This window comes from Desmodus rotundus, chromosome 7, assembly GCF_022682495.2.
Source record: "Desmodus rotundus isolate HL8 chromosome 7, HLdesRot8A.1, whole genome shotgun sequence".
NCBI classification, from domain to species: domain Eukaryota; kingdom Metazoa; phylum Chordata; class Mammalia; order Chiroptera; family Phyllostomidae; genus Desmodus; species Desmodus rotundus.
The window spans coordinates 9,901,515-9,915,638 of record NC_071393.1 but is presented as its reverse complement, the minus strand read 5'-3'; the positions used below and the strand labels follow the sequence as shown (position 1 = coordinate 9,915,638).

The window sequence follows — 14,124 nt, the reverse complement described above, 5'->3', positions numbered from 1 at the left end:
ATGAGTAAGGGAGTAGCTGATGGGTGAATGTATGAGTGGATGGGTGTGAGTGGATATGTGAATCAAGTTCTCGGCCAGCAGGCAGTTCTGTGCCTGTGAAGAATGAACTTGATCACCTAATGGCTGTACCTAAATTGGTCAGCCTGGGGTAGGTATTGCAATCAGAAGCCCAAATTTCTCAAGAAAGGCTTAGTCTCCTTGTTTCTCTCTCTTCCCAGGGAAACTGGCTTCCAGGAAGGTTGCTACATCAGTGTGGCATCCAACTGCCTCGGCAAGATCACTCACCCAAAAATAAAACAGCTGGGCAGTGCCAGTGGACCTAGGTCCTGAGCCCTGCTCCCTCGCCTGCAGCGCCGTGGCACTGGGATGGTGCAGGGGGGAGCCACATATTGAGAAATGTAACCAGCTTGTCAAGAACTTCCTTATCTCTATGTGGTGCTCCTGATTTTTCTAATCTTTCCTTCCCATGCCTGGGGACTGACAGAGCAGGTATTCCCAAACAGCACAGGATTCAAATCATCTATCTCCAATATCACCTCGCTGTGCAAGTTTAGGCAGGTTACTTACCTCTCTGATCCATAATTTTCTACAAAATGGAAATCGCCATAGTATCTCACCACCTCACAGGATGGTTGAGTGGATTAAGTGATATGTTGCAGATAAAGCATTTTGCTCAGTGATGGGCATACAGTCAGTACTCAGAAACTATTGTTAGTAGCTATTATTAAAACGCTGACAGATGAAGTTGAAAAATCGACATTCATGAGGCCACTGAGGCAGAGAAGTGAGGCCTGAGATTCAGGAGACCTGGGTTCTGATTCACTGTGTGACTTTGGGCAAGCACCTTTCCCTCTCTGAGCCCTAAATTCCCCACCTGTATAATAGAGAATGGAACCCGTGAGCTCTGAGATGAAGGGTTCTTGGTTAGGGGAGTAATCCTATTGCCTCTTTGCCCTCTCTGCCCACCAAACTGATTCTCGTTTGAACATGAGTCTGACTGTCCGTCCAGTATTCCTCAGTCATACCAGGAATCAGCAATCACTCAAGTTAGAGGCTTTTGTCCCATATTACAAATATGGACACTGAGGCTTGGGGTATGGAAAGCACTTGCCCAAGGTCATACAGCTAATAGGTGGTGGAACAGAATTCAAACCCAAGTTCATTAACCACAGAGCCAGAACTCATCCAACTATGTAACACCCCTCCCTTGGCGTGTGTCCAAGTAGCATTCACCTGGTGAATGGGAGTTGATGCTTTCCTCAGGACTGGAGGGGTGGGGTGGGGAACAGTAACTAAGAGGGAGGTTTTGATGGTATCTTGCCCAAGCCACCTGTTTAAGTCCCTGTGTTTTTGAAGAAAAACAGCAAAGGGATCTAGGAACACTTACACCAGTCGCTAGCTCCTGCTTTCAAGCCACCTGCTTTCAGGGACAGTTTGAGAGCTGACTTGCTAGAGGGACACAAATGCTACAGAGGGTGGAACAGCCACTGCCCTGGGGTGTGCATGGGGGCAGCCGGTAGGTGGCAATCCTATTAGCTCGCTTTCCCTTTTCTAGAACCCTCTGTCTATAGCTTTAATAGACAGTGAGGTCTTAGACAAATTACTTAAGTATGCTGAGCTCCTGGCTTCTTTCCACAAAATGAAGAGTTAGGGAAGGTAGGACAAGGAGATTCTTAAGGCCGATTCTAACTCTTTCAGTTGCCAAGATGTCCTCTCTTTGGGGGCATATAGAACCCTCCACACAATCTGGGAGGCTCCCAGCCTCATGCCCCTCGAGACTCATGCTGTTTGGGGCCCGTTTCCCCTCAGTCTGGCCTCTGCAGGGATGGGTTTCAATGATGTTTCTTCCTAATGCTCCTGAGCTTGGGGTCCACCTTTCAGTTTTGGGGTCCCACACCAATCTATCCACCCGTTGCCCATCACCATTGAAGGGACGTTTCTCTAAGAGATTCTCCACTTAGGAAACAGACACAGCACACACGGGCAGATGAAAGGGGGATGAGGCTGGTACCCGCCATGGTAAGGCATCAGGAACAGAGGGGGCTCGGTCGGGGTGCAGGCTGGTCAATGACCAGAGATGGCCATGCCGTCCCTCCCCCCGCCTGGTGGGTCCATGCTCAGTGCACAAGCTCTTGGGGGTCAGAGATTTTGTCCCCTGGTGGGATGGGGACACTGAATTTGGTGTCAGTCAAGAGACCCAAGGTTTATACGGGGTCTTTATAAGATCTTGAGCCTCAGTTTATTCATCTACAAAATGGACATACAACTGGCTCCTGCACACTGGCTCACTGTTGTGAGGAGCAAATGAGACCAATAGTAACTATTTACAACAAAAGCAACAGTTACAATGTGTCATTATTTCATGATGAGACTTTATTCCCCATATTTGGGCCTCACCAGTCCTGTTTGTAAAACGGGAATGCATTAATCTTTCTGCCTTGTTCCCCAAGGAACTCGGAGCAGTACAGTGTCTTAGGACGGGCTGTCGGTGGGCCCGTATTTCAGCCACTGCCCTGATGTTAATCTTCTGACGCACCATAGAATGCCCTGTGCTCTGTCTGCACCTCACCTCCCCATCTATGAAATGAAGAAGCTGGACTTGGGCTCCTCAAAGGTCCTTTCCAGCTGAATGCCACAGCGAGGCAGGTGATGCCTGTGTACAAGAAGCTCACCATCAGAAGGTGCCGTTATGAGGATGGTTTCCTGCTGGAAACCTGCGGTCCATAGTCAGTCGTGGTTTGGAGCCCGCCCCGCACCACTGGCCAAATACCTACTCCCTGTTCCAGTGGCCTGGGCCCCAGAGTCACCTGCCACCTGGCTGTGGAAGGGAGGCTGGCCAAACAAAAGCCTCCTTATCAGCTGCAAGTTCTGAAATATGATCCCAGAAACAGCCAGAGCTGCTCACCTGCTCTGCTAGGCACCGGCCGGGCACAGATGGGCATCTGGTCAGGGTCCCCAGACCAGGCTCCGGGCAGCATATGCCACAGGAGGACTTTACGGGGCAGGTGTCACATCTCACGGTGGGGGGCGGGGGCAGGCAGAGTAGCGTCTGGTCACCTGATCACAGCAGGGAAGGTCAAACAGGAACCTTGACCTTGGGGAAACACCATCGCCCGAACACAGAGCGCACGCACCCAGGCTGACTCAGGCTAGGGACCCCAGGGAATTCCGCCAAATGAGGAGATGAACCAGATCAGCGGACCCTAAAGATCTTCTGGTCTTGTACTCAGTAGAAGAGATTTTGAGGGTGAAAACCCCATATATGTGTATTTACTTATAAATTATATATGTACACACTGTTGTTCCAAAACATCACGCATATTATAAAACATAACCCTCACCCCTCCACGTGTGGAGTGAGGAGACCGGAGGACCTCTGAACCCTTCAGCTCTAAAATTCTGATGCTGCACCTCTGCACACCTCTGAGTTTCCTCATCTGTACCACAGGCTTACACACCTGCATGCTGCCGTTAATCATTCACTCAACACCTATTTAACGACCTCCACCAGGGCCTCTGCCCGAGCGGCTGAGATACAGCAAGAAACGGGACAGACACGTCCCTGCCCCCGTAGTTCAAACAGTTCTCACAGGAAGAAACATCACTGTGTCCAAATGCTGGCAATTCCACACGGTTCACACTATCCGGCTCGGAAGGGATTTGATGAGGGAAAGCGTTAAAATTCATGCACCTGACAACTTTGTCTGGCCCTCTGCGTGTATCAGGTGAGCGAGGTACACCAGCGAGCACACGGACGGTCCCTGCCCTTGTGAGCTCACAGTCTGTTCGGAGCAGGGAGCTTTCACCAGCAACTCCACGGTCAATATGACGTTACAAACGTGCCGAGGGCCGAGCGGGCTACGGCAGACATACTGTAACTCGGGGTGTGACCCGGTCTCAGCACTATGGAAGGACTCCCTGAGGAAACAGCCTTTGGGCTGAGATCCGACAGTGCAGCAGATGTAAATTGGGTGCCGGGGTGAGGGGAGCCTTCCTGGCAGCATGTGCAAAGGCCCTGAGGCAGGAAGGTCATAGGAAGCTTGAGTCACTAAAAGGACTAGAGAACAGCAGGAGGAGAGCGAGTGAGCGGCAGTATTTCAGAAATGACTTTGGTCGGGCAGTGTGGGAAGGAACTGGACCATGAAGAAACTTTTAGCCTTGGCAGGGAGCTGGCTCTGTATCCTATAAACCAAGGGATAATGATGGAGGGCTGTAGATGGCTGCAGGGTGTGTATCTGACTTGCTTTTGAAAGACATTCCTCTGGCTCAGTGGGGAGCATGGGCAAGGAGGTAAGGACCTCGCTGTGAGATGGGATTATAACAACGGTGACTGCCTGGATTGGACATAAAACAAGATGAGCAAAATAAAACAAAAACACCCACTACATCAAGAGCCAAACCACAGCGACAGAAAGGGAAAAACGTAGTTAGCTGTAGTCGAGCAGACCTGAGTTCAGATCCCACTTTCATCGCTTCTAAACTGTGTGACCTTGGACGAGCCACACTCCCTTCCCTGGTCTCAGTTTCCCTTTTCTGCAAAGTGGACTAAACTACAAAGATGTCAGTTGTGAGCCCTGGGCTCCTGTCTCAATTCTGACCCATACCAGCCACGCGCTCTTGAGCAGGTCACTTCCACTCTCTGCGCCTCTGTTTCTTCACCTGTAAGACAGGGTCTCAAAAACGCCTGTCTCCTAGAGTGGCTGTGAGGATGGAATTAGATGACAGACGAAACCTGCTCAGCACAGAGCTGGGCACGTGAGGGGCTCAGCACATACATTCCTACACAAGTGAGCGTGCGTGCATGCATGCACACACACACACCCCCCTCGCATGCACGCACTTCACGCCCCGATGGCACCTCTCCTCCCGCAGGACTGGTGACTGTCTTGTAAAATTCCAGCCACCTTGTGTAAGCTTAACTTTGAACGAAGCTGGGGAACAGTGATCCGGTGTTTCTGCTCAGTGAAGCTGTCAGCAGGATGTGAGCCCTGGGAATCCGGCAGCTAGGGGATTCTCCTGATGAGAAACATTTGTGTCCAGAGGATCTTAATATTTGTTTTGAACAGACACACGTAGACGTGAATTACTTAATGACTGTTTTAGGGTTCGGCATTGTTCCTGTGTTTGGTTTGGCTTTGTCTCTATGACATCTTAATTCTGTGTTTTATTTCACGGAGTTCCGCACACAGGCTGTGGCATATGGGAGTTCCCTCCGCAAAATCTCAGATGGAGATGGGGGGTGGGGAAGAGGGAGAGACAGAACAGACTGTAGCCTCAGGGGTGTCGCGGGTGTGCAGCGAAGGGGACTGCTGGGTGAGGGGGAGAGTCTGGGTTTGCACACACGGGTATAAGTGATGCACCAGGCTCTCACCGTCACGGGAACAAGATTTGCCACTGCTATTTGGAAGTCTAAACAGTGTCTTTTTCAATTTCCTAATCTGATTGATCGCAATCAGAGAGATTGTAAATTTCATGCTTGTCCAGAACACATGGGGGGCCCAGCTAAGCTTCCGACACCGCTATTCAAAGTCATCCTTGGCTGCACTGGAATCGGGAGACAGGAGCCAAGAGAAGCAGATCAGACCCAGGACTCCGACTGAGAGTGCAGGGGCCCCACTGGGACCCCCTCTCTGTTCCCAGTCTAGGAGCTGCAGACCTGAGGAGGCCTTAACTGGCTTAGGAGGCACTGCTTCCTCGGTTTCCTGTCTGCACGTAGGGACGTCTTCCCCTCACTCAGTCTGCCCCAGCCACGTTAACTTACTTGCTGTTCCTCAAGTAAGTTAAGCATCACCCGGCATGCTTCTACCTCCAGGCCTTTGCACACGCTCTTCCCTCTCTCAGACGCTCTCCCCCAGTTACCCTCATGGCTTGCTCCCTTTCCTCATCCAGGTCCCTGACCAGTCCATCTGACACAGTGGCCCTTCCCTCTCCCTCCGCCACTGTCCCGTTTGATTCTTTTCTAAAGCTCTATTGCCACCTGACCTTGTTTGCTTGTTTCTTCTCCTTGCACAAGACCAGGAACTTCAAGTGGTCCACCGCTACATCAAGTAGGAGCTCCACACCATCGTCAAATAAACGCAGGCACAACTTCATTTTTTAGCCACATGCGGCCTCTTCCACATTACGCATTCACTGCATTCACTCCCCTGCGGCTTGGGGTTTGTCTTCGACACGTGTGGGCTCACTCTGATCCCCGACCACTGGTGGCTGCTCAAGGAACGCAGACTGGATCTCGTTTTAGCCAGAGCCGGACCGTGAAGGACAAGAAACCCAATGGCCCACACTAGTTCTACGTGCGTTCTTTCTTTCTTTCTTTTTGTTTTTTAAGAGAGAGATGGGGAGAGAAACATTGATGTGAGAGAGAAACATGGATCGGTTACCGCCACTCGCACGCCCCCAGCTGGGGACCTGGCCCACAACCCAGCCATGTGCCTTGACCGGAAATCAAACTGGCGACCTCTCAGTTTGCAGGGCAACGTCCAACCCACTGAGCCGCAACGGTCAGGGCTGTGTCCCTGAGCCGGCCACAGGGAAGTGGGAAATCTTATATTCTCTGAGCAGTTCCCTTCCACGGCCCTCCTTCATTAGCACTATGGCCCCCCACCAGATAAGGCCCCCCCAGAGGGTTCCTTTTCTTCTAGGAAATGAAATGATCTGTCTTGAGACTTTCCTGGTGATAAAGGCCTTATTCATTCCGATTTGTAGGTAAAGCTGAGGAAACCAAAGAATCACTCCCATTTTACAGATCGATAACTAAGGACAACCGTGTGACTGTAAGCAAGGGACTCCGTGCCTCACAGAGGGTGTCCCCCTCCCCTGGATTTCCACACCCTCGTCTCTGTTCCTGCCCTCATGAGACAGTGCTTCAGACGGTCTGCTTCAGGCCACGTTCTCGTGTTTGTGAAGACGCTTCTGAGGCCCTCAGAGGAAGCCACTGAGTATCATTCATTTTTTTTCACCCTGATGGGCCTAACATGTAGTGCTAATAAAAACTACAAGTTATTGTTAATAGTAATAGTTGACATTGATGGAGTCTTCACTGTGTGCCAAATGGCACTTCCCAGAAATTGTTCACTCAGTCCTCGCAGCAGCTCTTGGCGGTGGCTACTACTAGTAGCCCCATTTTGTGGATGAAGAAACCAAGACTGAGAAGGTCAAGGTGCTTGCCGAAAGTCATGGGGCCAGTGAGCGCTTGTGAGGAGGGAAAGGAAACACTACTTTTTGATTAGTTTGCCATTGGGGCCCGTCAGATTTTTTTTTCAAAGGCCCTACACATCTCTAGTGGTTCTTTGGGGGATGCCAAAATCATATTCCCAAATCAGTCCAGAGCAGTGGGGTGGTCCAGTGGCAAAGGCCAAGGAACCCTGGCCCAGGTGGCAAGCGGCGTGGCATTCCCTCTGACCCTGTCTCAGCGGGTAGCCCACGGCACAGTGACGAGACAGAGACGGCCGGGACAGAGCTGCTGCGAGGACTGAGTGAACAATTTCTGGGAAGTGCCATTTGGCACACATGGACAGGAGAGCTTGGACTGTGCCGGGCACTGGGCCGTGTTCTTTACATAAATTACCTCCCTCAGGCCTCACTACAACCCTACCTGCTGAGCATTTCACAGATGGGGAAACTGAGGCATGCGGTGGTGAAGTGACTAGCGGATCCCTAAGCTAGGAAAGAGCAAAGTAGAATTTCAGCCGGGGTAGTTCTGACTTCAGAGCTCAAGCCTTTGACCACTCTGTTTTCTCTCCCTCAGAAACACTCCTCGCACTTCAGAGAAAGTCTGGGCAGGAAGCAATCACAGACCTCTGGCTTTTTTAAGCCCCTGTGAATTCTTGCACCTCACAGGAAGGTAAGCCGGGAAGGAAGGATATTTTAAAAATTGTCTGTGCCCATGCAGCATGCCTGAGGGCCCATGGGTGACCCGGGCTTCTTTCCCCCTTAGGGAATTAAAGCTCTCAGGAGGTTTCCCCTTCTTGGTGGCTTGGAGTGGGGGTGGCATTCAGGGAGACCCACAGAGGCCTACGAAGCACTTCCAGGTGGCATCTGGTCCAGCCGCCTGCCCCCACTCCAGCTGACGTGTGTGGCCTCCCAGCCGGCCAGACGTCTGTGTCTGGGGAGCTTCCTTCTGACAGGAGCGGGAGCCAAGGCCCTGCGCAGCGCGTGTGTCTCTGGACGGCACTGCTCCGAGTCCCTGGCATGTCAGGACCGGGAGTGGCGCTGGGGAGAGCTCACCTGTGGCTGGACCTGGACCACGTCTACTCACTCAGTGAATGCATCCGACCTCCACTGAACAATCCACCCACCGCAGCCCAGGTCTCTGAAACAGCACACTGCCAAATGAACACGGCAGCATCGTCGACGCCGCTCAACAGATTTCACCTTTCAGAAGGAGAGGCTGGACGGAAGCAATAGCACACCCTTCCCGGAGAGCGGCCTGCACCCCTCGGCAAGGCAAGCACTGTCCGAGAGCCTGGGTGCGCTGGCTCGTGCACAGGCTGTCGGGAAGTCACGTCCCAGCAGCCCCTCACTCTGCTCCGGAGGACACGTCAGCACAAATGCGCCAACCGATCTCTTGGCACGAAGGAGAGTCTCGAGTTAAATGGTTCCAAAGCATTTTTCCTGACTTACAATTTGGCCCTCTTTCCCTTCATGCAGTAAAATCTCCAACAGTTTGGAATTTATGACCCTTGGGACATGGACTGGGCTGTGAGGTCTGCTTCTGGACTATTCTGAATAGAGAAAAGCTTTTTGAAGAAAATTAATAGCTTGCCAAAAGAATTGTGAAGGAAATGCTCACTCCATGTTAAGGGGGCCCCCACGCTAGCCCTTTACCAGCACATGTGAATCCACAAACAATTGATATGCTAATTACAAATGATTTTTACATGTTCATTAAGTCCGCAACTACCATTGTTCTACATGATTATCATAGTTTGAGCTGGCCCCAAACACTAGGTTCTCCTCTTTCAGCCTAAATTTCTTGGGCACAAACTTTTCCAGACTAAGCAATTAACAGATAATTAATTAATGCCAAGGAAAATGACTAGATTTCTTTGGTGGGGACAAAAGGGGGGGTCTCCCACACTTCAAGCATCTGACTGATCCGTGCTGCTCTCTTTTGACCAGGGTGACCCTACCTCCTGGTTTGGCCTGGGAGAGCCGGTCCCTGGTCGGTCTCCCACCCGGTATAGCCGCCCACTGCAACCCCCTCTCACTGTTGATAGGAGCCACGAAGTATATAGTCACTCCGGATTTGATGGAGCTTGGGAACACAACTGTGATTTGCAGGGAGTTTGAGCCTTCCCTAGACCAGCAGCACCTGATTATCTCTCTACAAACCGAAAGAATACTCCACAAAGATGTTGTGCCAGTCTTCGCTGAATCCAGATTGGTCTTCAGCCACCCCCACCCCCTAGCTGAGTCAGATCAGAAAGCAGCTCACCTTCCCTTAGGGCGGGGAATTATGGGAACACTCCCACTTGGTGTGTGTGAATTGCACCTCGATGTGATTGCCTGTCAGGAGTTGCAATCCCCCCGTTTTTAGTGGCGGCATTAGTGGAGGGGAGAGATGGGTGGGCATGAAGAGCACAAGACTGGGAGAAACTGCTGATGTCCTCTGGCCACCACCATGCTGGGCTGTCTGTGTCAGAGGCGATGTCTGCTGAACACTCACCATGCCTGAGCACTGTGGGAAGTGCTTTGTCAGACTCACTCCTAACTCACTGCCTCAGACGGCTACTATTACTATTTCTATTTTCAAACTGATAAAACAGGCTCAGCAAGGGAAAGCCACTTGTCTAGGACCCTCAGACCCTAAATGACAGAACCAGAACAGGGACCCAGGTTTGCCTGAAGCTCAAGTCTGAACTCGTAACCATTAGGATACACTGCCTCCCACTCTGCTACACTGTTCTGACATTTGAGTCAGACAGCTGCTTGCAATTTGATACATTGTAAAGCTATTGCCTCATGGAGTATGCCTCACAGAGGGGGAGCGGAGGAGGGAGAGGGAATGGGGATGCTTTGCTCTGAGTGCCTTTATGGTCTATGCATATTGCTATGAAATCAACAAACTGAATGTACATGTCCATCATGGTACTAAATTATCTTCACAGATAGACTTAAAATATCCTGGGGAAGTTCATTCACGGGGTAGCCCTCATCTATAAACAAATAGTAAGTGTGTAACCAACAGGACTGGCTGGCAACCAACAGGACTGGCTGGCCATCATCTGCCTTCTCCCCCATCTTCCTGCAGAGAGCTACAGGGGCAGGTCTGCCGGCTGTGACCTGGGCTGGACTCATGGAACTAAACAACATTTCTAATGAGGCTAAGTCCCCTGGTTACCTCTAGAGAAGCTGCTGGGACCCAGCTGATGCTATGCCGGGGTCTTGGACGCTTTCCTTCCTAAGACCTCTGCTTAGAAACATGGCACTTTCACCCTTAAGTAAGCATAGCATGCTCAAAAGGAGGTGGGAACTGACCGCCATCGGATGTGGCTGGCTGGGGTGAGCAGGGGATGATTCCGGCTTTATGGGCAGTCTGTTAAAAGACAACTCAGAACCAGCCTTTCCTGAAGACTTACACACAAATGCTCCCTGATCGTGCTCCACCCCAAACCCGGAGTAACAGAGTCCGCACTACAGGGAGGCCACACCTGTTAGAGACCTACTGAGGGGGTCCTGCCAGCACGACAGACAGACGAGAGGGACTTCTGGCTTAGACTTTCACCTCAGGGCGGAGACACGGAGCATTCAAAGACACCAGGGGTGAAATAATACCTGTGTGGGGAGGGTTGGCTATTGTGAGGTTCTCAGATGGAGTGAATTGGGATTTATACAAAGACACAAAAAGCGTGAGAGTTGGAAGACCTTGTGGGGAATTTATGTGACTGAGAATAGGATGAAGAACAGGGCACGCCAGTGACAGACTGACAGGAAAGGGCGAGGGTACCAAGCCAGCGGACGTCAGGCACGCTTTTCAGAATTAAAACACCCCCCTCCTCCCCCTGTACCCCTGGCATATATGGATGGCTCTGGACCAAATGCCACACTTCTAGTTTCCAGTGGAATTCCCTCTAGTCCCTTCTCCAAGGACATATTTTTTGTCCAACGCAGCACCTGATTTGCCAACAGTAGGTGCTCTCCAAAGGTGGAACGGATGGCAGAAACCCAAGAAGATAAAACCGCTGACGTCAAAACTCTCTACAAAGAGCCTCCTTCCAAGCAGAGAAACATCAGCTTCTGATGGTATTGAGTGGTGTTGTCCCCCTTCTCCAGCCTGAGCCAGAGGGGCCCCCGCCTCCCATCCACAAACACTGGCTGCTGCTGCTTGCAACCCACCGTGTCCTGCTGGCCCATCACCCCATCCACCCGTTCCCAACGTGGGACACCCATTTTTCTAAAGACCTGGATGAGCCAGGGCCCCATCAGACCTTGAAAAGTTCTCCAGTCTGGGTTTGATTTTAGGTATGATTCCGGTCAGTCCTCCACCCCACAGCCACTGCAAAGTTCAGACCCCGTGGTACCAGAACAGGCATTCTGTCTGAAGCACTTTCCCAGACAGGTTTTCAATCCACTCCCTTAGTGTAGCCTGCCAGGGTTAATAAATCCTCCAAGTGGTCGCCCCTGGTCCACTTCTTCCTCCATCTCCCACCAAACCACTCATCCAACACCAGCACACTGTGAGTTTTCATACTGCCTTGATTTTCCCTGACAGAGGGCACAGCCTTTTGCCTTTCGTCCCCAAACTCCTCGAAATTGAGTGATTCCAGAGAAAGAATTGGGTTTTCTCTACCTTGGAATGCTTCTGTTTTGCTCAGCCTTCTCTCCTTTCACCCCTCGCCCTCGTCTCCCCCTTTCTGCCTCCTTTTCATTGCTTCCCTTATCCCCCCACCATCACACTATGCCCACCACCACCTAAGAATCCCTTCTCATATCTGAGTTTAAAGCAATCAGAGCCTTTTTGAAAACCCAGACAAAACTCTTCCCAGACCACCTCCGTGATCTTGGAAGGCTCCTCCCTGACTCTGGAGCTCAGAGTCCTGGTTTTGGATGCTGGAGAGGAGAGGATTCAGCAGCAGCAGCAGCAGCAGCAGCAGCGGCCAGAAAGGCATAGAGGAGGGTGCTGTTTGGGGTGTATTTGGGGGAACAGCATATGGGCTTTTGTCAAAACCTTCGGAGCTCGCTAGTTTCTGAGCTGAGAATAGAAATGTGCCACTGTCTGCGAACACTGCCCAAACTGGATGAAACCTCATCTTCTCATTTCGCACCCCTCCAGCCACCTCCACCCCCCATTCTCCCCCACCCCTTCCTCTGAGCTCTGCGATACCAAGAAAAGTTTCTCAGTCAAGTCGTACCCCACCTACACTGCCCACCCTAAGCAAGCGAAACCTCTTGAGTAGAAGAAGCTGCCAGGTCAGCAGACAGTTGTGTTGCTCCTTGCTAAGGACTCCCTGTCCCTTCTCACCAGCTTCCACCTCGTACAAGCAATTAGTTCCCATGTTCCAGGGGGAGGGAGCGAGTGGTGACGGAAAAAACAGGCACTCTGGCCCAGCTGTCTGCATCCACCCCTCGGGGTTCTGGGGCACAGGCCAGAAAGGGGGAGCAGCAGGGTCTCCCCTCTTAAGAAGGAGGTCATTACCTGGGCAGCGGCTTGCGGGCTGTAATACTGGCGACAATGATACTCTCAGGACGCGGGGTGGCCACAGCTTTAAAGGTTCCTCGCCAGAACTTCTCAAAAAGCTGCTTCTCGCCTTGCTGAACACTCGCCATAGCCAACGCAAAGGGGCAGGATGCCCAGGCGCTGTCCGAAGTGCTGAAACGCTGATTCCAAACCGGGGCGCACCGGGCTCTGGGCTCTGTTCGCCCGAAGCCCAGAGGGGTGGGGTGGGAAAGATCGGGGTTCAGAGCGGGGGATGGGGTGCCTCAACCCGGCAGGCAGGGGAGAAAGAAGGCTTGTCTTCTAGATTTCTTCCGCTTCTGGGTTGGCTCTGGGCTGCGCTCTGAGCTTGCTGAGCTTCCGCGCCCCAGTTAGGAAGGGAAGGCTTTCTCGGCGGCGCCGGGAGAGAGAGGCGACGGGGTCGTCTGTGTGCGTGCGTGCGCGTGTGAGCTCAGGCGCGCCCGGGTTTTGTCTCTCGCACAATGTGACGTTGGAAGAGGAGGCTGGTCGCGAGAGCTGCACTTTCCTCACCCCCACCCCGCTTCGTCTCTCCGCCTCCCACCAACTCCCGCCTCCTCCGGCTCAGCCTCCTGCCGTCATCTGCATAACAAAAGCCCGCAGATCTTGGGAGGAGAAAGGGCGGGGCGTGCGCTTGTCACTAGGGCCCGCGGCTACGGAGTTGCAGCTCTAACCCCTTGGGGAAGCCATCCTGGCACCTGAAGCTGAAGCAGGGAGTAGACCATGTTCACCAGCCCTCTCTCCTCCCCCACCATTGCGGGCCTGCCCCTGTCCTCCTTGGGTGTGATCTGGGCCCGGCCACCACCCTTCCCAGGCGCTTCTCAAGTCCTGTAGCGGATCTCCTATTGAAGCGGGCGTAAAAAACTTAACCTCTCCGCCCAAGCCAACCTGCGACCCCCACCCCCAATCCTAGGGAGGGACTGCCTAGGCCGGAAAGGGGGGTCCCCTGCGTTCCTCTTTACGACTGAGTGCCTCGAGATCCCCACCACCCAGAAAGTGCATTTGATGGACAATCCGTCACCAGTTCGGCTTCTCGCCATCTGCCGAGCCGGGACCCCCGCCCGCAGAGGGGCGCAGCGTTACATCTGTGCATGCGGCGCTTTTGTGCCTCGCAGCCAGCCAATCCTATGTCCCCGCTGCCAAACCCGTCTGTAGGAAAGAGTACCCCCCTCCCCACCATCCCATCCACTCCGGGGGAATTCGGCTGTAGCCACTTTTCTTAACGGAGCTTTTCTCAGGAAAGGAGTCTAGTTTGGGGAAGAAAGCGTTTGGGGGGGATTTAAGGGGGGAAATCTGAGGATTACAGGAGGATAGTTACCTTTGGGGCTCGCTCTCCTTCCCAGCTCAACCCCAATCCCAGAAAGTGGAAGCTTCAGAACCACAAATAAACGCTGGTGGCAGAGGGCCTTGACAGAGTAATTTCTCTTCCACCCCCAGGGTTTTCATTAAGA

The 14,124-nt window shown here is 52.4% G+C and overlaps 1 protein-coding gene across 2 annotated transcripts in view; it reads right to left on the bottom strand.

Annotated features, from left to right (window-relative positions):
- The window catches only part of SRRM4 (serine/arginine repetitive matrix 4), a 135,754-nt gene extending 122,536 nt beyond the window's left edge, over nucleotides 1-13,218 (bottom strand). For both annotated transcript variants that reach the window (XM_024567029.4, XM_045200845.3), the window contains exon 1: nucleotides 12,638-13,218. In XM_024567029.4, the coding sequence (XP_024422797.2) occupies nucleotides 12,638-12,768 (131 nt within the window). In that variant the 5' untranslated portion in view covers nucleotides 12,769-13,218. The remainder of the gene's footprint in view (nucleotides 1-12,637) is intronic.
- Between the last annotated feature and the right edge of the window lie 906 nt (nucleotides 13,219-14,124).